Source organism: Notamacropus eugenii, chromosome 3 (genome assembly GCF_028372415.1).
Source record: "Notamacropus eugenii isolate mMacEug1 chromosome 3, mMacEug1.pri_v2, whole genome shotgun sequence".
Lineage (NCBI taxonomy): Eukaryota > Metazoa > Chordata > Mammalia > Diprotodontia > Macropodidae > Notamacropus > Notamacropus eugenii.
Window position 1 is genome coordinate 478,603,203 of NC_092874.1, and position 25,129 is coordinate 478,628,331.

At 49.7% G+C, this 25,129-nt stretch overlaps 1 protein-coding gene and 1 long non-coding RNA gene across 4 annotated transcripts in view; one reads left to right on the forward strand and one right to left on the reverse strand.

The window, feature by feature from the left end:
- BICD2 (BICD cargo adaptor 2) overlaps nucleotides 1-20,286 on the reverse strand; it is an 88,421-nt gene extending 68,135 nt beyond the window's left edge. For all 3 annotated transcript variants that reach the window (XM_072599069.1, XM_072599068.1, XM_072599067.1), the window contains exon 1: nucleotides 19,617-20,286. In XM_072599069.1, the coding sequence (XP_072455170.1) occupies nucleotides 19,617-19,856 (240 nt within the window). In that variant the 5' untranslated portion in view covers nucleotides 19,857-20,286. The remainder of the gene's footprint in view (nucleotides 1-19,616) is intronic.
- On the forward strand, nucleotides 11,993-17,636 carry LOC140497738 (uncharacterized). The gene is made up of 3 exons (XR_011964835.1): nucleotides 11,993-12,619; nucleotides 15,844-15,966; nucleotides 17,258-17,636. It is a non-coding gene; the product is annotated as an uncharacterized lncRNA (long non-coding RNA).
- Nucleotides 20,287-25,129: the final 4,843 nt, after the last annotated feature.

The following is a 25,129-nucleotide window of genomic DNA, read 5'->3' on the forward strand; positions in this document are numbered from 1 at the left end:
ACTTGGAGGCAGCTATCACAAGTTCCTCCAATTCAATCAATCAACTGAGATTTATTGAGTACTTACTATGTGCTAAGTGCAAAGGATACAAACAAACACAGTCCTCCCTGCAGGGAGCTTACAATGTAAGGGATAAGACAACACAGAAAAGGAAGCTGAAAGGAGAGGAGGAAGACAGGAGGTACCAGGTATGGGGCCATGATAGGGTTTTCCAAAGAAAGTCAAAATCAGCATAGTTGGCAGGAAATAGAGTGGGAGGTAGAAACCTGTGCTGAACACCTCCTCCTTAACTGGAGGCCCAGTCACAGCATTCAGTCAGAGGGACAAAGGGGACAGATGAGAGAAGCAGGTAGATTCAGTCCTGAAGCCTAATGGGATTTCCCAACGATGAATATCCTGACAAAGGAAAGCATGCTGGAGAGAGGTCTAGAGAAGTCCAAAAGAGGTGGAGCTGTTGAGAGGAAAAACTGGGCAGTCTCCTTTTTCCCATGTTCCTTCATTTTACCCAGGCTGCCACAATCTCTGATGCCCTCACCACCCTGCACGTCATCTTCTGGGCACTCTCTGACTCATTGATTTTCTTCCTAAAATATGGCTCCTAAAACCAAAAAAGACTCCAACATAACAAGCATTTATTTAACACCTAACATATTCCAGGCACTCAGGATAAAAAAAAAAAAAGGCAGCAGCTCCTTCCCTCTCCCTTAAAGAGTTTTCTATTCCAAGTGTGCTCTAAATGGGTGGAGTACCTAGCAGCATCACAGCCCTGGATACTATAGCTCCCCCTTAAAGTAGCCCAAGATCAAAGCAGCTTTAAAAAAAATGTTTTACTGCCAGTCTACCCTGTGAAATCCCACTGAGTCTATAACACACTAAAAATGCCAGCTCTTTTTCACAGGAACAATCATTAATACAAGCATGGCCGACTTGGGTTAGATCACATTCCTTAAGGAGAGCTTATTTTCTTATCTCAATAAAAAGGGGATTCATTGGTGGGTTCCCCTCTGAGTGGTCTGGGAACTCCTGAGAAGGCTGCTGACAACTGGCCAAGAGCTAAATATTTTTCATGGTTCCTTAAGCAGCAAATAATTGTCCAGTTGTTACAAATTCATTTTTCTTCCCATGTTTGAAGCATTATAGTTTTGTCTTTGCAGAGATTCAAAATCACCACGTTCACACACACAACAGATTTTGGTGTTTGTTCAGCACTCTAACCCGTTCCTGGTGAAACACAATGTGTTCTTGTTTCTTGATCCATCAAATTGTTTTCAAACCACCAGAAGAGTTCACTATCTGAGCACAAACTGATTCCCAATAGATGGTCAGACGCATGTACATGTCCTCACGTGCACTCTGTTCACTGCTCCAAGTGAGTTCCCTCATTCCAACATCCTCTTCAGCTGGGTAATCACATGACCAAGATGCTATGAATGTTTCTTTTCTAACTGCATATGCTGTTTTTGTATTTTACAATTACAGTTTTAATTTAGAGTTTTGGGGGGCAAAAGTCATCATTATAGTTATTACAAGCACTTAAGGAAGAAATCTAAAATAATGAGTTAACAGTGGCAGTTCCCTTTTTTTGGAAAGGGGTTTGAAGAACAAGAAACATTGGGAACCACTGGCCTCGATGACCTCTAAGACCTCTTAAATATCTAATATCCTGATCTGTAAATGCTATGAGGCATTGTTAGTTACCTTTTATTTTATTTTACCATATATGTAAATGGGTATGTCCAAGTATGAGATATGCACATGCAGGATAGTGTACAGACAGCTGGCCTCAAGTCTGCCTTGGACATATAATGGCTCTGTGACCCTGGGTAAGTAACAAACACTCTGTGGCCCGCCTGGCAATGCTTTACATTGGAGCATGGATGGAAGATCTGCTTCTTCATCAGGAAACTCAAATCCATCTCTTACCTCTCCAAATTGGACAGATGGTCAGAGTGTCAAGGACAGGGACCTCCTTATCCCTTTTTGTGTCCCTAGCACAGAAGACATATTCAAGAAGTGTCTGGGGAGGGGGGGTCAATATTAAAACCCTTGAGACCATCGTTGGAGATGGGGGCAGCCACAGTGGGTTTCATGATGGAATTTATGGGCCCTCAGAGAAAATCAGTGAGAAGAGAATGTTCCAAATAAGTAGCAACATAGTAAAGGCAAGATGATGTTTGTGTGTTGTCTCAGCCCTTAGAATGTAAGCTCCTTGCAGGCAGGGCCTCCTTTCTGACTTTTCTTTGTATCCTCAGTGCTTAGCCCAGTGCTTGGTGCTCAAACCCTTAACAAATACTAGTTGACTGACAAAGTATTAGTATAGAAAGAAACCTCTGAGATCCATCTTATGCAAGCTCTTCATGCCCCAGATGAGAAAACCCTTCAGAAAGGGGAAGAGGCTTGCTCCAAGACACTCGGCTCCAAGCAAGGGGTGGGGGAATCCAACCCTGGTCATCTGACACAAGTTCAGTGCCCTTCCTGCCAAAATACTGTGATCCATCCAACTGTTTTAATGAATCCCTGGGTCTCTAAGGCAGGAATGAAAATGGTGTGTGTGGAAATACAGGCTATGCTGACTAGAACAGGTGGAGAATAGTGGGAAACAGAGTTGGGCAACAAGGTAGAGCTAGTTAATTGGGATGGGATGAGGGGGAGGACCCAGAACACAAGGATAAGACATTCAGATTTGATCTGATAAGCAAGACGTCACCATTATGAATTCACAAGCAGGGAAGGGCTATGAATGCAAGCAGTGTTTAAGAAGATAACTCTCAAAGCAGTACACAGGATGAGGAGGCCCAGCACAATGGGGGTGAGCTAAGGAGGTGAATCAGCGTTCCAAAGGCAACTCAATCAGAATCACTGGCCAACTGAGCCTGGGGATGAGGGAGGCATGAAGACCATTCTAAAGTTCTGGGAGAACTGATGGATGATCAAGTTGGGAAGGGGAGACTGATTAAGTGGAAAGGATCAGTTTAGACAAACTGAGTCAATCAGCAGAGAAATCTAGTACACTTTGGTTCTGGGAGAACTGAAAACACAGGACTGGCCTAGAGTCTGGGCAGGCAGGACTGGGTGGACCATTTGTCGAGTCATTTACAGAGCGATTTCCATCAGAATGTCAGCAGACTCCCATCCCAGTCCTTGGCAGAGGTGACAGGGTGGGTCCATGGGTGTGGATATTTAGGGAAGGGATTATTTTTTTTTTTAATGTATAGCTCAGCTTTGTTTTTTTCCCCCTTAATCTTTTGTTTGTAGGGGAAAGGTTATTAGGAAAGGGAAGGAGGCAGGGGGAAATTAAGGGGATAGAAAAACAACAATAACATTCATAGTTTAAAAACTATCAGCTTTCTGAGGGCAGGGACGGAAGCTCTTTGTGCGCTCACACCCACAGTGTCACGCAGGAGACTGAGGTTAAGACCAAAATCAAAATTGCAACTACTGAGTGCAAAAAGCACTTAAGAGCCCAGAAGGTCCGTAACTCTGTGGTCTAAACGTTCCCAAGGGTGGATGGAAACCAACTGTGGAGCCAAGAATGGCGCCAGGCAAGTCACAATAGGCAAATGCATTCGAGGCTACTTCTCTGAAGAGTTCTCTCCTCTGCCTCTTCACTCCTTGGTGTGTGTGTGGGCCACTCTGATCAGACACCAAGCATTTTCTATATGCCAAGTGCAGTGCTAAGCTCCAGGACTGCCCTAGGAGCTTACAATCTAACGGAGACTAAAAGATGTACATTAGATAGGCAGGGACAGAGCCCATACAAGGCAGCCTCAGAGGGCAAGCAGCAGCAGAGGAGAGGACATCTAGGAAAGACAGCATCTGAGTGGACGTCGATGGCAGGCAGACTCCCGTGTACCTCAGTCCTGTTCTATATTACTCCCTTATATGTATCTTCACTTCCAGGCCAAGAGGCCTGAGAGTTCTCCCCAAACATTCCACCTCCTACGCCCACACAGGTAAATAAATGCATTCTTTCCTTCCAAGCCCAGATTCGGGGTTGGGGGGAGGGTGTCCCCCTGCAGACTAACAGTTCTGAATCTCCTGCCCTGACCCAGTGATTTTTCCTCTCTTCAAGCAAGCAAATACAAAGCATACTTAAAAAATCAACCTCTTTCTGCAGATGTTGGCCCCACACCCACCCTGGAATATCCGCTCACAGACACTCTGGGTGTTGGAAGTTTCTAGCTTTTTACCTCCCAGCACTTGCTAAGTACTTGCTAATTTGAACTAAATGTACACTTCTACAGGGAGAGAAGAGAAAGGGAGGAAGGCTGGATGGATTAGGAGACTCCCTTTCTGGTCTAATTTCTAAGACTGTGCTAAGTGATGAGAGCAGAAGACAAGCGAAAGGAAGGAAGAAGGACTCCTCTTATACCTTGCGCCCTCCAGGCCAGAATTCACCAGAACTAGTATAAACCAGCCCTGACAGCTCGCATCCAGCCAGGGAGGGCTATGGGAATGATGTGCTTCAGCCTGGCCTTTCAGCTGGGATGCAGTCCCATGAGCTGGCCTGTGGGTTGACTGGCTACAATTGTTTTCACTAAAAGAGAGACAACGGCCAAATTAAGCAGCAACCCAGAAAGCATCTGGCCTTTGGCAAAAGCCACAACCAGTCCTCAGCAGACATTCTTTATCTCCCAAGCACTCAGAGACTCTTCATTTTGGGGTTACTTGGGGTGCCGAGCCCCACGTGGACTACATCTTGATTTGGAAGGGACCTTATGTTCTGCAGGCCCAAGTCAGTACAGGATAAGGTTCAGTGTGAAATGGTCTGGATGAACGTCTGTTGGTCAACCAAGGCCCAGTTAGGCAAGACAAGACAGTCTCATCACCAGGTGGGCAGATAGCAATGGATCTTTTGCTTGCAACAATTATGACAATTGAAGATTGCTTACTGAGTCATAAAGGAACTACAATTCCCATGGGTAGAATGCCTACTCATACCCATGAAACATGAAGCCCTGAAATATTAACTAGTAAGAGGTGCATCTTACACATAGGGTAACTCCCATTACCAGGCCAGGCTAGATGGGAGCTGCCCCCAGTGAGGACTGCTCAGATCCCAGCCCAACCTCAAGGATCTGACCTTTCATCTTTAAGTTAATTCAATTCAAAAGCACTGTTGCGCTGGAGATATGAAGACAAAGACAAAATGAGATAGTTCCTGCCCTCAAGAAGCTTATGTCCTGCGGGGGGGGGGGGGGGGGGGGGGGGGGGGGAGAAGAGAGGAAGAAAGACAAGGTGTCCTTTCTATATAACAGGAGGAGGAAGCCAGAGGGACCATGGAAAGGTAGGAAAGGATGGGACAGAGCCGGCAATGGCTAGGGAGGGATGAGGTAGGAGGCAGTGGCCTAGAGAGGAAGCTTCTGCCAAGGCTGCCAAAAGGTCAGAGTAAACAGGTGTGAGTAGAACTGGGGCTCGTAGGAGGACCAGAGCTAAGAGAATGGGCACCACTGGAGGTTGGCATCCAAAGGCATTGCTTCCTGTCAATGGAGGGGCTATGGCAGATGGTGTCTGCCGTTCCTAGTGAAAGCCAAGGATTCCTGGACCCTCCTTGCTTCAATGCCAAAGTCACCCACAGACAGATTCTAATTCCAAAGTGGCTGCCCTAGCTGGCCCGGGGCCTGTTGACTCCAAATCTATGCTCCTGTGTTTCTCTGCAGAGTTTCTGAGTTCATTCTGAAAAGGCTTGAACAATGAATTCTCCTCAGTGTGTGCTAGGGACCAAGGCAACACCCTCCCCTGCCCATGAGAAAGGGCACTGGGGAGGGAGTCTGGAGACCTGGAGTCCTGGCTTAGCCAGCCACAGGGCATGGGGCATCAGGCAGCTCCTATGTGCCTCAGTCAGAGGCAAGAGAACTTGGCAAGTGTCCTGAGTTCAAATCTGGCCTCACTCACTAGATGTGTGACCCTGGGCAAGTCACTTAACTCTGTTTGGCCCAGTTTCCTCATCTATAAAATGGACTAGAGAAGGAAATGGCCAACCACTCCAGCATCCCTGCCAAGAAAATCCCAAATGGGGTCACGAGTCAGACATGACTGAAAAACAAGGCATCCTGGGAACAAAAGGAAGCCTTACACAGACACATGGTCACAGGACAGGAGGAGTGAGGAATGTGGAGTTTGAGATCCTGAGGCTGAATCTCAGCTCTGCCATTTACTAACCAGGGGATGGAACAAGTCGGTTCTCTGCTTCCTCATCTGTAAAAGGAGAGGGCTGGACTAGACTATTCCTAGTCTAAATGTGGGATCCTCTGCCTGCCAGCCTGCTGAGAGGTGCTGATCAGGGAAGGTGCACACAACAAAGGCAAGCAGCAGTGCCCTGGGCCTAGACCTAGCCAGCCCTGGCCAGCCTTCTCCACCTGCAGCCCTGCCTGGAGCTGGGTAGCCTCAGGAACAGACCAGGGACTTGAAGGAAGAGCCCAGGGAGCCATGGGGTAGGGAGGGGAGGCCCTTCCTAGCCCTCAACCATCCAGAACAAGAGCTTCTCTGCGCCCCCCTCCCCCCCCATGGCTTTGGGAAACCTGCCGCCAAGCTCCCCAGAGGGACTGCTCCAAAGGACCCAGACTTGTCATTTTAAAAGAACAATCCTGGATTGCAAATTCCAGATCTGCTAGCTTCAGCACTCACCAGCTGTGGGACCAAGAGCAAGTTATTTAACTTCTGAGGCATGCTGTGCTCATCTGTAAGATGGGCTACTCTTAGTCAGGGCGAGGCAGAAGAGCTGTGGCCCAATTTTCCAGATTCACAAGCATGAGTGCCCAGGAAAATCCAGGGATGGACCACGTGCCTCATATGTCATCTCCATAATTAGCCCCATCAGGGCCATCTAGGCCTGCTCAGCTCTCCTGGTTAGCAGTCTTCCGACCAGGACCTTGAGGAGATAGCTTCACATTTTGGCCCCCAGCTGGGTCTCTAGGCCCCAGACCACTAACTGCCCCACAGCTACTGGCTGAGGGTGGGAGGGGAAGGTGGGTGAAGAGAGGCTACCCAATGCGTTCTCATGGCTGGAAATAATGCCAAGTATCCTTGCAAGGCCAGGCATGGGCCATGAAGAGAAAAAAACCACATTTCTATGCCCTTTTACATCTGCAAAGCACTATACACATGCTCTCTTACTTGGTCCTTCTAATAATCCCATGTACCTTCGTGGTACATTTTGTGGATGAGGCTAAGTGCCATGCCTGCAGTTCCATGGTAAGTGTCTGAGGGAGGATTCCAACTCAGGTCTTCCTGACTTTCCTCACTGCCCCACCAGTTTGCCTCTGTGTCATTCACTAATCACTATCTCTCACCTCATGCCTCACCTGTACAGCAATGGCTTACCTAGGCACAAGTCAGCACATTCGAGGTCAAAAAGAAATAACTCAGCCCAAGTTTCACTTTCTGCAGATCTGGGAATGTGAGCTGGAGGGTGGATGACTCTGAAGAGTCTTGAGGAGGAGACCTAGGGAACACCTTGCTCTGGGGTGCTCTCCCTACCAGGCTTGCCAGCCTTCCTTCTGCTGAGTGCTCGATCTGGGGATGCAAAGCATCACCAGGAGATGGAACCTTCAAGAAAGACAGGCCTGGGACTACAGGATTCACAGACCCATGAGTGACCTTAGTGACGAGCTCCAAACCAAAGTGGCCCAGGACCAATGGGGTCAGGAACGAGGCAGAGGCATCCAGGTCATGTCACATCTGGGTGTTTGGGGAGGGCAGATTTATACCATGTGCCTACAATCTCAATGCTGCCTGGCAAGGACTGACTGGCTGTGTCCTCTCTGTCTCTTCTGTAACTACTTGGATATCTGGGTCCCCATCCCTTCAAGCTCACTGTCCCTCGGCCCTTCCCCCCACATCACCTCTGATGTCTAAGTCCTCTAAATGAATTCTGCTGGGCCCCCTCACAAATCTTTTGTAAGGTCTCTTGTGTCTGTTGGGAGAAAATCTGTCTCTGGAGGAGAAATCCGGGTCTCTCCCCACCTACCCCCTCCCCCAATCCTTCCTCTTGGGAGGCAGCAGGCCATGAGCCCAAGGTCAGGGGTGGGGTCCAGCCTCCTTTTTGGGCAGAAGGTTTTGCTGCATCAACACAAGCACTAATGATACAGAGGAGCCTGTGGGAGGGGTAAGAAGGGGAATCTTGGGTTTCAAAGACAACAAAGCTCCTGATGCCAATCTACCTCAGGAAGTGTAGACAGGGAGCTGCAGCTTGGCACTGGCTTGGCAGAGGGCTCTGCTCACCAAGGCCCAGGGACTTGGCTTTGGCACTGGCTCCAAATCTATGCTAAAACAGTGTGCCCTCCAGAACCAGCCCTGCCACTGGGCTGGGTTACCAGCCAGCTGCAGCAAATGTGCCTCCACTGCCTAAGGCTTACAAATCTCTGGGCTCTAAGACCATGGCAGCTGGAAAGCCTAAAGAAAGTTTGGAGGAAGAATGCCTCTTCAAATTCTGTTCCCAGGCTCAGGCCAGGCTTCCCGCAGCTGCCCTCTTCCAGGGAGTGTTGAGGGCATCTGAATTTTAGAGCTGGAAATGGTGCAAACCCCTCATCTGGCAGTTAGAGGGACTGCGACTCAGTCAGATCGCCTAGCTCCTAGGGCCATTTTCACCACAGTACTGCCATAGCAGGGCAGCTGGGTGGTACAGTGGTTAGAGCACTGGGCCTGGAGGCAGGAAGACCAGAGTCAAAATTTGATCTCAGATACTTACTAGCTTAAGTAAGCAAGTTACTTAACCCTTGCCTAAAACCTTTGCATAAAAGTGGAGAAGGAAATGGCAAATCATTCCAGTGTCTTTGCCAAGAAACGCCCCCAGACAATTGGTCCCCAGGGTCACAAAGCCTTGGATATGACTGAACAGCAAAGGAACAAGACTGTGTTGTCTCTAGCTGGCATGTTCAACCACCCTGAGCTAACTACCAAAACATCTCAAAGCTCAAAGGGAGCTCAAAAAGACTCCAGTCTAATGCCCTCCTAATTTTCCCAAGGTCACATTCAATTTAGTGGCAGAGCTGAACCCTACGTCTAGGTCAGCAGCCCCCCAGACTAGGGTGCTTTCCATTAGGCTCCCCAGCCCTTCTCTAGCCACAAATACCCCCACCCCCACAGGCACCCATTCCTAATCTAGAGCTTCAGGCCCTCTTACCACCCTGCCCTACACCAACAGCTTAGGGGTGGGGGCAGGCCCTCGGTTCCTCTTAGATTAACACAAGTATCAGCTCAGAAAGGAATAGGGGCTGACCCCATTAAGTTAATTAATATCAGGAATTTCCAGATGAGGAAACTCCTCCACTACACCAAAGTAGGTTGGCAGCTTTTCTGTAACCCCAGTCTTTGAGGGTGGCTTGGGATCTACTCCACTATGGCTGCCTCTGAATCAACACAGGACAGAGCCAAGTTCTATGGTTCTGTGAAAGGGAACTCAGCTCATAGACTGCCTCTTCACCTCTGCCCTGAATGTGACTGCTGGCCAGAAGGGGAAACCCAGTTCATCACATGAGGACTTGGGACTTTCTAAAGGGAAGCCCAAGTGGCCAGGCTGGGGGGGTTCTCACATCCAGATATGCTCACATTGCTACCAAGGAACCACCAACCACACCTAGCAGTCATTCTGTGCCCAGGGTGTGAACCTAGAATGGGCCCATCCCAAAGCACAGAAAGCTGACTCTCCCAGCCTAGCAACTTCATGGCAATGATGACAAGGTCTTTGCAATGGGGACATCATCTATTCAGTACCACTTATTAGAAAGAGTGCCAAGGTTATAAAGGAGAAGCCCTGACCTTCCCAGCACCAGTCCCAAGGCCACTTCTGCTCCTCACACAACACATCAGGCCAGAGCCGAGAATGAGGGGATGGAGTCCTGGAGTCTCCCCCCACCTCCATGCTCCTGACCTCTGTGTCCTTGTTTGGGCCTCGGTTTCCTCAGCTGCAAAATGAGGAGGCTAGGCTGGGTGGTCTCCGAGATCCTTTCAGATCTAGCTCTGTGCTGCTAGGACTGGGGAGCCTGGCCAAGTCTAATTACTAGGAGCCTAAAGAAAATTGGAGTGGGGGTGGGGATTACAATGTTCACTGTCTCAGCATTGGAGGCTAGTTGAACACTCTCCAGCCTGGGCCTGAATAGCTTTGGAAGCCCACCAGATGAAGCCAGAGGGCATAGACTTCCCATGAGAATGCCCTGTTCCTCTTTCCTCCTCACCAGCTCCAGAATGGTCCCTGGAACTTCACGTAAACTGAGGCCAGGAAGAGGCAGGGCTTCCTCCAGCCCCAGAGGGAATACATGTCCTCAGGGACTCCTAGGACCAAACACTATAGTCCCACACTCAGCCTCTGGCTGAGGGTCTTCATCCCAACAAAGAACATATCTCCCTCTGACAGCCCCAAGGGCTTTCCCATCCAAGATCAGTCTCTGCCTTCAGCTCCTAGAGGAGCATAGGTTGACAGCCATGAGTGAACTTGGAGGCCACCAAATTGAACTGTCTCATTTTACAGATGAGGAAACAGAGGTCATCCCAGGAGGCTGAGGGTCCCCTAATTTCAGACCCAAGGTTCCTTTCATAGCACCAGGCTGCCTCCCTCTTCCTATCCCCTGAGGTGACCTAAAGGACACTGAGGATGCCAAGGGTCTGGGTTAGAAAGGTGGGTGACTCTGGGTCAGTCACCTGACCTCATCTGCCAAGTGAAAGGGATATTTTCGATGACATCTGAGGTCTCTCCAACCTCATTGCTCAAGTTAGTACAATAGTTATTTAATGACACAAGCAAGCATTTGATTGGTGCGGAGCTGGGGAGTGCCCTGAGGTGCAGTCCTGGGCCCTGCTGCCTTCTTGGAGGGCCAAAGCCACCCGAACTAAAAAGAGCTCCATTTCAAAGCCTGTGGCTGGGGACAGGATGAGGTCAGAGCAGTGAGGGACTCCCCACTGCTAGGAAGGATCCCCAAGACAAGTCAGTGACCCCAGTCACTGCTTCACCTCCCAAATATGAAATACAAAGCAAGGCATCTATGGAAGATACTTGGAACGGGGGCATTTGCTCAGTCAGGAAATCAAGTGAATTTCCTCTAAAATTGTCCCAACCACCTTCCTCCCACACCTCAGGATGGTGGCCACATTGTCATCAGGCCCTAAAGGGTTCCAATGACCAGTGAGTTGGGGTGATGCTGTACTAGCTGATCTCCAAAGCTCCCTCTCCATCAAAAACCCATGATTCAAGGATCCTCTGGGACAGACCACTGAGTGCACCGATCAGAAGAGAGGCCACTCCCTGTACGAAGAGATCTCTAGCCTTCTAAGGATCTGTCATGGTGCCCCCCCACAGCACCCTTCCCCGGAGGCTCTTGTCTGTCTCTTTCTATGAATCTTCTACAAGGAGGTCACCCCTCGGGCTGGGGATCCTTCCTCTAAATCCACAAACACTGCTTGGATACCAGTGGGGCTTGACCTGGCCCCCATGCCTGGTCTCTAGCTTTCAGAGGATATCCTTTATCCCTGAGCTGCCACACACCTGCCCAGTGTGGCCTGAACCAGATTCTAATGGAATTGGCAAGATATTAAAGAAAAGAAGAAATGGAGCAGACAGCCAACGATGCTAAGTCATTCTGCAGCTCACGGGGATGCTGACATACAGACTTGTTGGGACCGCCATTTCTGGGTGAGTTTCACTGGTAGAGGCAACTTTCAGGATGTTTCAGACGCTCTTCCCGGCCAGCACTCCACTCACTAACCATGCTGCATTAAAAATTAACAAAATGACCATATTAACCATATTATTTATTATGATAGTTTAAAAATGATTTTTTTCATGTTTTTTTCCTTATCAGAGAGATTTTTTTTCATCCTTATCACTATTCTGGGATGCTCTGGAAAGCTCAGAGTCATCTGGAGTCCAAATTTGGCCTCTGTCACTGTCACTACTAAGGAACCTATGACTTCACTTTTCTGGGCCTCATTTTCCCAATCTGTAAAATCAAAGGGTTGGCCCAGAGGCATCCCCTAGGACCCACTGAGAACTGTCACTGTCATCCTCTCTGAGCACACTCCAAGAGACTGTCACACATAGAGGGACAAAGGGAGTATGGGTCATCTTCAATCCAGTCTGGTAATCAGATTTTAATGGGGCTGATCAGGATGACTAAATCTGGAAAGCTGAAACTAGAGACCAGGATTCCAAGGCCGAATGAATAACCAAGTGTGGAGGCCACAACAGCTCTGCGAAGAGCCTTGGCAGGCTCCCCTCATTCCTTAGCCTGAAGCCTCCCAGTGTGAGGAGGGTCACGCCAAGCGACAGGTTTGGTGCCATGCCTGGCATGCTGGGCATGCCTCAGAAGGAGACGGCTGTCATTCCTACCATATTAGCACAAGAGAATTCTAGAATTGAGAACTCAGGTTATTACAGTGAGCTGGGGCCCACATTCTAGGTCCTTCAACCACACCCTCATCTGTAAGAAGATAGTCTGGCAGCTGAGCCTTAGAACTTCAAAGGCTGCCCAGTGCCACCAACTCCCCGCCCCAGAACCTAGAGGCCACCTTCTCTTAAGACTGGTGTTCTAGCTGTGCCCAGGGACTGTGCTGTAATGGAAAGAACACTGACTTGGGACCCAAGTTCAAATCCCAGCTCAGCTACTTACTACCTGTAAGACCTTAGGTTAGTCATTTCCCCATTCTGGGTTTCAGTTTTATTCATCTGTAAAATGGGGTAGTGTGGGGTAGGGAGAGAGATTAAATGGCTGTTGGAGGGGGGAGCATTTCCAAATCCAGATCTATGATTCTCTGGCTGAAAAAATGTAAGACCCTCCTGGCAACTAAGCTCCTGGTGAGAAATGAGAACTGGACATTCCTCAGAAGACGGACAGTTCAAAGTCATCCATGCGCTGCCAAGGAAGAACATAGTCCATGGATCCCAGCCTTGTGAGGCAGGCTGGGGGGAGAATAGGTCTCCTGGGCCAGTGGTGGGCTCTCTGCTTTTGAAGGTTCCTGGATGGCTCCGCCTGAGGTTGGCTTCTGCTTTCACATCCTGTGACTCATCCCCTACTCTCCCCTCCCTGGTCAGTTGAGTCTCTAGAAGCTGAGATCAGCTGGGAAGGAGGCTGGCAGGCAGAGCATGGGGCCAAGCTGATGTCAAGTTCCAGAACCCCCCTCCCCCAACTCTAGCTCTACATGGCAGGTTCCTGTCCAAGTTTCCACTGAGCTCCGGGCCAATGGGGGGGTGGGGGCTTGCCACAGAGAGCACATCCTTCCCAGGCAGGATCTCTTTAGCAACACAACAAACCGAGCTCCCTGAGCACAAAGGGAACAGATCAGGGCTACAAGGAGATTCTGAAATCACCATGGCCAAATCAAAGCAGCTGGGTGTAAATCTGACCTCATAATAACTGATGAGGGAAGATGAGAGGGATTGAAAGGTGTGGTAGAGGGGGGAGCAAATAGCCCTGTGAGGGAGGGACCACTAGTATTTGTAATACATTTTACAGATGAGGAAACTAATGCTCAGAGAGGTGAGGTCACATAGTTATGAGCTTCTCGAGTCCAAGTCCAGCATCCTAGCCACATCACAAGTGCTAGGTGAGGCTCAGAGGTCAGGGTAGCACCACCTCCTGTACTCACAGTTATTAATGAGACGCCTCTCACACTGTGAGGGGAAGGACAGGATTTTCTCTCTCTGTTCTCAAAAGTAAATGAATCATATAATAAAGAAATGAATTACATAACAGAAAGAAGCCCTGGGCTCTGATAACATCCCTGCCACCTCCATCACCAGCCTCTCCTCCTCCCATTAGCATTTTCTTCACAACAAACACAGAAAAGGTAGAGAGCACAAGCACTGGGATACCCATTTTACAAGTAAGAAAAAGCTCAAAGACATTGTGACTTGGACAAGGTCATGTAGGGAACAGAAACAAAATTCCAAACCTTGGTCATGGCCAACAGCCAACACACAGGTTACAGTTTGCAAAACATTGTATCTATTAGATCACGCAAGTCTCACAACAATCCTGCAAGATAGGTTCAATAGTATGGGTACCAAGCCCATTTCACAGACAGGTAAACAGGCTACAAAATGAAGTCATTTGCCCAAGGTCATATAGCTAAGAAAGATCTGCCCCCCCCAGTTGTGTAAGGCTTCAAGGTGTGGCCCCATGGCAGTTCTGTCTGTCACCTCTCTAGGTTTGGCTCTCCACACTTAAGAGATGGGGAGGAGAGGTTTCTAGACCTCCCACCCTGGGCTTTGACAGCTGATCTGCACAACTGCATTTGCCTGCTCTCATACAAGTAGCTCTGCAGTGTTTAAACATAATGGGGGAAATCAAGGCTGACTTCAGGGACCTGTGAGACCAGCCTTGGACCCCTTATTACCAATGTGGCCCCCTCATGGCTTTGTTATGGAAGAGAATGGACTGGGAGTCAAGACCTGGACTTCAGTCTAAGCTCTAGCGCAAAGCTGCCAGGACCCTGGACAGGGTCCTTCACCTGGGCAATGCTGAACCATGATATGAAGACAATATATGCACTGCCTGCCCAATGAGGGGCTTGTAAAGCAATTGCTTTGTACGTCCTAACACAATTAAATATGAGCTCCAATTCTCATTGGCATCCCCAACATAGCCATGGGGGGCAGAGGGTAGAATGCTGGACCTGGAGTAGGGAAACCCGAGTTCAAATCCCACTCTGGATGCATGGTAACTGAGTGACTCCAGAGAAGTCATTTAACATCTGTCTGCCTCAATTTCTTCATTTGTAAAATAGGAATAATAGCACTTTCCTCCCAAAGTTGTGAGGATCAAATGAGGTGATCTGTGTAAAGCCCTTCGCAAACTGTAAGGCAGCCTAGAAATACAAACTATTAGTATTATTAGAAAGATAAGGCAAAAGAGGAGGGATGCAATCATGTAAAGCCTGTTAAGCTATTTTAGGTGTTCAAACAGAGGTTATTAGCTGAAGAAGTGGTGTACCCCTCCAATGCTCTGTGGGGTGAGCTCCAGGCTAGAAAACAGTTTGGAATCATGACCCCAAAGTGACTCAACCATCTTTGGCCCAGGGATGCATATGCCACATGTAGACCAAAGAAAGAGACAAAAGTCCACGTGTCCCAAAATATTAATAGGGGCTCCTCCTTTTAATTTTTATAGTAGCAAAAACTGGAGATCAAGTGGGTATTCAGGAATTGGGGGATGGCTAAAAGAAACAAGGACATGTGAATAGGATAGAAATACTCTTGGGCCATAAGAAACAGACATGAAGAATTCAGAGAAACTTGAGAGGATTTGAGTGAACTGATGCGGGGCGAAACAGGCGGATGTGGGAGAACCACAGATGGCAAAGGCAGTGCCAGAAAGGAGAACAACACCGGAAAGATCTCCCAACTCTGATCCATGTAATGAGCCTAATAGGGGCTTCACAAATCCTTGGTTAGTGACCAGTTCTGACTTCAGCACCAGAGTGCTGGTGACACACACCTGCCCAGTCTCTACAGACCTGTGGGGGTAGAGGGGGGCAGAACTCAGAAAGCACGTTCAGACATGAGTCATGCCTTGACTTATTTTGTTTGCTCAAACTTACCTCATGTAACTCTTCTACTGGGAGAGGGGGGAGGAAATGCAATGGGAAACTCTTTTCTTAAAGAGTATCAATAAACCTCCCCTGCTGGAAAGAAAAGACAGGTTAGAGATCTGTCTCCTCAGTCACCTCTCTGAGGACGATGACTTTCAAATTATACCCATGATGGTAATTTAGGAGTTCAGTCAAGTTTAGTGTAGGATGAGGTCCAGGGGAAGCCTGCACACCCTACCAGAGGTGGGCAAGGTGAGTTTCTTAGCAACTCCTGGAGCCAGGGGAGTGCTCTCACTGCGCACCATCTTCTGCCCTGGTCAGCCAAATCTGTGATCTGCGACCAGTTCTCAAGGAAGGATGATGAATCTGGAGCCCACCCAGAGGACAGTGAGTGATCCAGGAACTCTTCTGGGACAGGAAGATCAGCTGAGTGAATTAAGCAAGGTTAGTCTGGGGATGGGGCAAGCTGCCGTAGGTGTCGGAAGGGCGGTCCTACTGAAGAGGGTAGTCTTACTCTGGAGCAAAGGTGGAAAGTATAGGAAGGCATATTTTGGATCATTTGAATTAAATGCATCAACTGTGTACCAGGCTGGGTGGACTACAGAGCCAGAAAGGAGCCAGTCCCTGCCCTCAAGGAGCTGACTTTCCAATGGGAGGGACTCACAGGATCCTTATCTATCCAAAGTAAGACAGGGCACGATTGCTCCAGTTTTACAGATTAGGAAGCAGAGGCTCAAAGAGCCCTTCCACAGTAGGAAGAAGGACCCAGATAATCAGAACTAGCCCCAAAATGCATGGGCATGCCTTGCAAGGCAGAGAGTTCTGGATGATCAAAGGATTATAAATCAGACTTGCTCCGATTCCCACAGGAAGTAGACAGCAGAGGGAGGATGGGAACCCTCACCCATGGCCTCTAAAGCCCCATGCCCTTTCCAGTCCCAGGGTATCTTGCTCCTCTGCCAGGGCAGGAGGGGGCAGTGGAAAGAGAGGCCTTCAAAGGCTCCTTAGACCATCTCTCGCTCTAGTATACAAAGACTACAAATAGAGAAGGAATAAACACACTAGGCTGAACCTGCATTGAGGAAACAGCCCCTTACAGTGCTCAGCACTGTCTAGGCACAGGGAAGTGAGGGAATGAGAGCACAAAGTGGTTGCTGTACTCAGAAGTTCCTCCTGTGTTTGGGATGACCGAGTGCATGCCCAAGCAGCCTAAAAACAAAGTCTCAGTGGGGTAGCCCAGGTCATAAACCCTGGGAGAGTGTGGAGATGGGAGGGGGGAGAGGGCTGTGTGGTCTGTCACAGAGGAGGAGAAGGAAAGGAGCAAGAGGGAACAAGGGTCTAGCCTGGGGAATCTTCCAAGGAAGGACGGACTAACTAAAGGGCCATGGCAGGGTTTAGAAGTGATGAAATAATAACAAGTATGTGTATCACTTTAAAATTTGGAAAGTACTTTATAAATATTATCTCATTTGGTCCTCACAACAACCCTGGGAGGGAAGTACCACCATCATCCCCATTTTACAGATGAAGAAACTAAGGCAGGCAGAAGACTATCTGGCCCAGGTTTACAGGGCTAGTAGGCATCCGGGGTCCGATTTGGCCTCAGATGTTCCTGACTCTAGGTCAAGAGTTTGGTCCACTGTTACCCAAGTATTTCAGGATGACTTAATCCCAAATCAAGTCTAGAATTACCCATAGAACCCTGAGCTAGATTCCAGAAGTCTCCTTCCCCTAGGAGAGCTCCATTCACCAGGTGAGATGAATTCAGTGGCTCCGAACCATGAACATTCCAGAGAATTGAAATGCCTTAACAAGACTGAGAATTCAGCATAAATGAGCCTCCAAGTTCTTCCCTCCCCAAGAGACCTTCTTGATCAGCTGCACAAAAATTAAGATGGAGGCAGAGATGGAGCAGAATCCAACAAGAATAGAAAATAATTTTGAGTCATTTTCTTCCATCATAGTAAAAGCTTTGCACACTTGTGCCTTTCTTTGTATCCCCGGAGCCTTGTGCAGGGTCTGACACTTTGTAAGGATTTAATAAATGTTGTATAATTGAAAACTGTTCTCTAGGGAAGGAGGTGGGATGAAAAGAAAATAAAACGTTCATTTAATTGAAAAATAATTTTAAAAAAACAAAGTGAAATAATAAAGTTAGTGTGTTTACAAGGGAAAAAAATAACCATGTTAAAAAAAAGTCAGGTCAAGTGTTTAGTTTGGGGTCATGTTCATTGTAGGCCATCTGATTCTCTCCACGCGTCTGAGACAAAGGCACAGAGTATGTAGTAACGGGTAGAGAGAAGACCTCGTTCCTCCTCTAATATAGTCGAGAGGTACACAGATGGTGATATTAGTTAAGAGTGGGGTTTTTTTAATCTGGGAATTCCTTATCAATACTGTTTATCTGACTTGTTATTTCCTTGGTTGGGGGAGCGCTCAGAGAAGAGGACCCCTTCCAACCAAGCTGGTCAGCATCAGCTCTGCAGTTTCTTAGTGCCTACAGCACCGAGAGGTTAAGACAGCCAATCCGGGGAAGTGGGATTTGAATGCAGGTCTTCCTGATTCCAAGGGCAGTAACTCTCTATCCACTAACACCAAACTGATTTATTATATGTGATATATTATTGTTTAAATAGCACTTTTCATACATTATCTCCTTTGATCTTCAAGTGAATTCATTCCTATCATCCCCATTTTACAGAAAAAGAAACTGAGGCTCAGGCAGGCAAAAAGACAGACTCAGAGTATAACACTGCTAGTGTCAGAAACGGTCTCAGAACTCGGGTTTCCAGAAAGCTTTTTAATTACATAAGAATGCCTCTCTCAATTTGATCTCAATAGCCCGTTCTGGGCCTCCACAGAGGATCAGTCACCAAGTAGTGCTGGGGCTTCCCTCCACCAACCCTCCCTCTGGGAAGGTTTCCCACAGGACATCTGTACCTTGCAAGGATTCCGTTCCCAGGGTCCCTTTGCTGTCAGGTTCCTCTGACTCCTCCTCCCCTAGAGGGTTGAAAAGAGGGAGGGTACCCAGCCAGAGCAGCCTGCTTGAATCAGTCAGGGGAGAGACTTCCCAGGAAGACAGACACCTGGGGTGGAGGTGGGGGAGGGAGAAGGGAGGGAGATGGTTCTGCTTCTCCCCTCCCCCCATATGAATCTGCCCTATGCACCAGATCTCCTAGTCACATCCACACATCTTCACTCCCTCAGGTTCTTCAAGAGGGCTTAAAGCTGTTGGGTAGAACCCAGGCATGGCATTACATAACCAATCCAGTGACCTATGTCTGACTCTAAAGAGGATGCTGGACACTCCATCATTCCCATACATAAATGCTCCTAAAGATCATCAGTAGCCCACTTTCTGTAGATATCTCTGGACACCTGGGCCAGGGTATCAGTCTGGAAAGAGGGAAGTCTGGTCAACGGTATTTTTAGCCTCTGCCTATGACTGGCATTCTAGATGCTGCTGCTCGGATGGATGGATCTCTCTGTTTCGCACACACACACACACAGACACACACACACTCCTAAGCAGACCCTGATGTCCCAGGAGATGATTCAGCCACTGTCTTCCTGTGGGCCAAGACCCCAGCCAAGAAGACGCTCCAGTGCCCCGGCTGAGCGAGGCCAGCCAGATCTCCCTTTTGGCCAGGGGCACTTAATGAAGTCAACCAGCTCCAGGGTGCAGATCCACCTACGGACCATCAGCTCGCAAGGCACACACAAAGGCCATAACAGCTGCTGGGGCTGGGAGGGACCTGCCAAACAGTTGTGCCCCTTCCCCTCGCCAGTCGAAGGTCCTTCTCTTTTCCTCTTGTTCATTAATCTCTCCCCGTTAAGGACCTTCGACACTGCCCAGACGAGCCAGGCTGGCACGGAGGGTGCCACGGACCGACCCACGCACCCCGGCTAGAGGGCGGCCGGAGGATGGGGAGAGGAGCCGGGAGGGGCTGACCGCCCTCCGCAGCCCCCGCCCACGCTCCCCTCCCTCGGGGAAGGGCCGGCGGCACCGCAACGCGGCGGGCACCCCGCGGCGTGCGCACTGACAGGCCGGGAGGGAGGGCGGGCCCGGCGGCGGGCCCGGCGGGCTCACTCACCTCCTTGAGCTGCTCCATCTCGCTGCGGATGGTCTCGTACTCCAGCTCCAGCTCCTCGTACTGCAGCTTCAGCTGCTGCTTCTCCTCCAGCACCACGAGCCCGTACTCGGCCGCCTGGATCTTCTCGCGGGTGGTCTCGCCCAGCTCGTGGAAGAGCCGCTTGACCTCGGCCCGCAGCCACTCGGGCTGCGACTCCATCACCAGCTTGGCGTACTCCTCCTCCTCCATGGCCCCCGCCATGGTCCGGGACGCCCGGGGGTGCTGCTGCGGGGGCGGCCGGGGGGAGCTGGCTGCGCTGCGCCGGGCGGTGCCGGGCCGGTGCCCGCCTGCCTGCCTGCCTGCCCGGTGCCCGCCCGCCTGCCTGTCCGCCGGGCGGCTCTCAGCGGCGGCAGCCACGGCGGCCGCCCATGCCGGCCTCGCCTCGCTGGGGCTGGAGGAGCCTCACACCATGCTGGCCCCGCCGGCCTCCTCGGGCCCGGCCCTGCCCTGGCTCCGCTCCGGCGCCGGTCCTGCGGGCCCTCCTCGCCCGGGAGCGCCGCCGCGTCTGCCCAGAGGGAGCGTCGAGCCGCCGGTCCCGCCCCGAGCGCGGCGAGGCGAGGCCAGGCGAGGCGAGGCGAGCAGACGCGAGGCGCTGCGAGGAGCTCGGCTCCGCTCCAGTCCCCTCCCGTCTCCGGCCGGCCTCGGAGAACTACAAGGCCCAGGAGGCTCCCTCGGCCCCGCCCAGGCCCACCCACCTCCTCCTGGAGGCCCGCCCCTTTCCTTGGCCCGCCCCCCTGCCCGCCGCTCCCGATTGGTCCCCGAGAGCCTCGAGGAAGAACGCCGACCTCCTTCGGAACGCCGGCGCGCCTGACGTCATCCGCACGATACATTGTATCCCTCCCCGCTTCCCACTTCCGGTCTGAAGAGCCCGGCCGGCCCGAGCCCGGTACCCGCAGCTGTTGGCCTTTTTTGAAAGGAAAGGAGGGCGGGGCGAGAAGGAACACGCCCCTGCTGTCTGGTGATTGACCGCTGACGTAGCTCCTGTGTCTGCCCTTCATCCAGTAGGGTCCGAGCTCCGGGAGTAACGGTCCGAAAACGCCCCTGGGGCGGGAGGCTGCGGAGCGGGGCTAGACGCTGCTCGGGGGTCCACCTGGACGGTCGGGGCGCGTGCGCTGCGCACCTGCGTGCGGCTCTCCTAGCGTAGGTGCTCGGGCTGTCGGGCCGCTCCCCGCGGTCCTGACCCGGGACACTAGGAGCGTCCTGCGGGGAGCACTGGGCCTGGCCCTGTGCGACCATCCTCCCTTTCCTCATCGGTGAATGGGGCTGGCAGCTTTACCTTGCCCGGTGGAGGCTCCCGTAGGATCGTTTTACCGATGAGCAAACCGAGGTTCGATTCAAACGCACTGTAGGTGGCAGGACCAAGATTTGAATCCATACCTATACATACATACATACATATATATATACACGTGTGTGTATGTGCATGTGTACAATATGTGTATTGTAAACGAAAACAGTGAAGCACCTGCTATATGCTGTGCAGGTCAGCTCCTACAGTTCTTTCCACTTGCAGCCCAGCACCTGGCTGCCTTGGGGACTTTAAGTCAATTACTCACATGTGCTCAGGACCTGCACACATACAAGCTAAGTCAACGTACCAGGTGCTGTGCTAAGTCCTATGCATACCAAGAAAGGTGAAAAAACAAACAAAAACTACCCCCCCCCCCAAAAAAAAAACCCAAACAAAAACCAATCCACAGTCCTTTCCTCCAGGAACTCACAGTCCAATGGGAGAAACGGACAACCGGTACATTCAAGATATATGCCATCCATTGGGTGAAGGACAAGGGAGGGACAGCTGGGGAATCAGAGGAGCCCGATATAGGTGTCGCTTGACCTCTCTGAGCCTGAGTTTCCTTTTCTATAAAATAAAGGGGTTTGAATTACAAGTGACCACTAATGTCTCTCACTGTTCTAGAGCCTATGAATTCCAAAGGAGAGTGTTTGCCACTAAGTACTTCAACCTTTTTAGAAAGATAACACAAATTAGCCAATAAATCGAAGGCAATCTAGTATGCCACAGAATCCCCACTAGAGAGTCAGATTCTACCTCCGATATTTACTACCTCAGTATCTTCTGGTGATTTGCTCCAGGCCTCAGTTTCCTGCTCTATTAAATTGGCACATGGCACCAGATGATCTGATATGTCACTTTCAGCTCTGTGATCCTGGTCATGTGGAGCAGTGTGAGGGCTCAACAAGTAGACCTCAGACAGGAAGGGACCTCAGAGACCACTCTTCATTTTAGAGATAAAGAATTGAGACCTAGGAGGAGCTGCCTATGGTCATGAAGGTAGCAGGCCTCAGCATGGTCCCCTAGCTGCAGAGCCAGTGTCCTTTCCACGGACATTACTAAGGCTCAGACCTTGGGTCTACCACCCCAGCCCAATCTTCAGCAAGGCCCTGACCCCAAGTCTTGCCACACTCATGGCTTTTGCCAAGATTTGCCTTGGCTTCCATTTTTATCCCATTCTTCCATCTTGTTTCTACTCAAGCCAAGTCTCTGAATAACCCTTGCCTATGTGTTTCTATCTATCTCCCACTTTGTAGTCAGAGACAAAAGTCCATCATGGGCTTTATGTATCACAGCTTTGTCTTGCCACTTCAACTTCAACCATCCCCACTGCCCTTCTTCCCTTATCCTTGCCCTTCTAAATGTCCAGCGGGGTTACCACTAACATTGAAAATTTCAAGAGGCTCCAACAGTTCATTGGAAAATGGTCCAACTAAGAATGACAACTCAACAAAATTAGTAAGCCTTTGGGACTTTTGACTGGGACTCCTTGGTAGGTGTGAACATCCCCAAAGGCAGTGAACACCATCATAGGAGTGATTAGCAGACCTGCAATATGCCAGGGACTGTTTTGACTGGAGGTCAGAACAAAAATGAAAGTCTCCCTCATCAAGGATCTCCCTTTGGACCATAGGTTTAAAACTGGGATTTGGTCCTTAGGGCCTATCTAGTCTAAACCTCTTATTTTGCAGAAGAAACTAGAAATGTTGAGTGACTTTTCCTAGATCACATGGATGACAGAGGAAGGATTCTGGCTGAGGCCCTCTGGACTGCCTCAGGCCAAACACATCGCTCTCTCCACATGACCCTTTTTCCTCCTCATTCATACTAGATGACGGCATTTGGAAAGCTCCCAATACTCCCTTCTACCACCTGGTACAGGGCAGTGCCAGGAAATCTCCAGTAGACCTGGCCTGACAGCTTCTTCCCAGAAGAAGGGATGATCTGAAGAGACATTTGTTAAGAGCTCAGTGATCCCCATAGCTCCCATATCTTGGGACTCTGAGACCTGTAAACCCCAGGCAATAGGAGTACCTTGGCTAGAATCATATGATTGCATACTCAATGACTTGGACAATACTTGTGTCTACACTGGCATAGAACTGGGACTGTTGATATCAGACTCAGAGAGACAAATCTATTGGAGGAGAAGGCTAAAGCCCTTATAAATGGTACCTTCTGCCAAACCAGTGCCAAGATGCAGCTTCCCTTGTCTACACTTCCTGAGGTTGATTGGCATCAGGAGCCTTGTTGTCTTTGAAGCCCAAGTCTCCCCTTCTTACCCCTCCCATAGGCTCCTCTTTGTCATTAGTGCTTGTGTTGATGTAGCAAAACCATGTTACAAAAAACCATCCTGGCTTCCCCACACCCCTGACCTTGAGCTCATGGTCTACCAAACCTGGCTGTCTTGTCTACATCTTATAAAGTAGATTGGCATCAGGAGCCCTTGCTGACTTGGAAACTCAACGCCTCCCTTAGGCACCTCTTTATCATTAGCGGTTGTGCTGACATAGCAAAACTCCTCATGACAAAACATGGCTGTTCCCCACCCGCCCTGGCCTTGGCCTCATTTCTTGTTGCTGCTACCACCTGAGAAAGAGAGAGAGGAAGGGAAGAGGGGGCATGGATTCCTTTCCCCCCATCCCTGCCCCACTCAGGCTTTCTTCCATAGCTTCCTGCCTTTCCTGCCTTAGGCTTATGTGTCCCTCCCCACAGGTTAAAAGACCTTGTAAAAGAACTTTTTTGAGAGGGTAAAAGAGAAGAATTAGAGAGAAAAAGAAAAGGCCTCATCTCCAGCTGGACTGTTGGAGGAATGGCAATCTGACAGGTTCAGAGAAGACGAAAGAGGAATCAGGTGGAGGGAGGAGAAGATGAGTTTGCTGTATGCATTTTCAGCTGAAGGTAAGGGGTGGTGGAGAGAATTTATCTGGAGATTCTAGCTGACTGGCAGCCCAGAAGAAATCACCAAGGGATATGACTGTATGGCATTATGCAAGTACAGCTCTGATCCTTCAGAGTCTTCATTTAAAGTGAGGTTGGGCTAGTACTTTCCTAGGTTCCTTTGTCATCATTCTCAGCCTGTCACTGGGTACCTCCCCTGCCCCCAACTCCATGGCCTGAGTTCAGTTGCAGAGAGTCAGAGATATCAGAGATATGGTCACATAACATAAAATATCTTTGCTTGGACACTCTCTTTGGTGCAGTCCATGGCATGGCTCTGGATGGACCCCTATAAGACTCTCCATCACTGGGGAACACAGACCTATCATAAGCTCCTAGTTTCCTCTGAGAGAGTTAGGACACAGAACAAATACAGAAGGGAATACAAAGGAACACTGGGCCACTGTAAGCTATTTATTCTTACATATTAGCTGTGTGATCCTGGGGAAGTCACTTCACCCTGTTTACCTCAGTTTATTTGTCTGCAAAATGAGATGGAGAAGGAAATGGCAAAGCACTCCAGTATCTTTGCCAAGAAAACTCCAGATGGGGTGACAAAGAGTCAGACATTACTGAAACATGACTGAACAATAAATTTCCCCTCGCGCTACCCCATAAGTCTCCCAAAGGGAGAGCCATTCATGGGCCAGCTTGCCATTCATGCTGTAGTGCTAACAACAGCACTAACTATCCAAATACACAGTAGTGAGGTATCACAGTGGGGAAAGCATCAGGCCTGGAGCTAGGAAGACCTGAGTTCTAAACGGACTTCCCTGATATTTTCTGACTGTGTGATCCTGGGCAAGACTCTGTTTGCCTTGTTTCTTCATCTGTAAAGTGGAGGTCATGATGACGCAATCTCCCAGAGCTGTGAGGCTCAAGTGAGATAATATTTATAAAGTGCTTAGCACAGTGCTTGGCACGCAGGAGGCACTCTAAAAATATTAGCTATTATTGTTAAATATAGTTTTATTTTTTCTGGTTCCAATGCGCTCAGATTTGGGTGTTCATCTTTGTTGGATGTCCTCAGCTGTGGCCTCTTGTCCTCCTAGCCCACTGTTAACCTCATTCTATATTCAAAGCGACAGATACTATCCCTGAGGTGCTGGCGCATCCAGCTCAGTGACAGCTCCTTGGAGACAGAAGCAGCTGCCCTGGCAGTTGGCACTGAATGACACAACGTTAGGAACAATTACAAGGCTTTCAAAAATGATGGAGCCCAAAGCTGACTCGCTCTTCC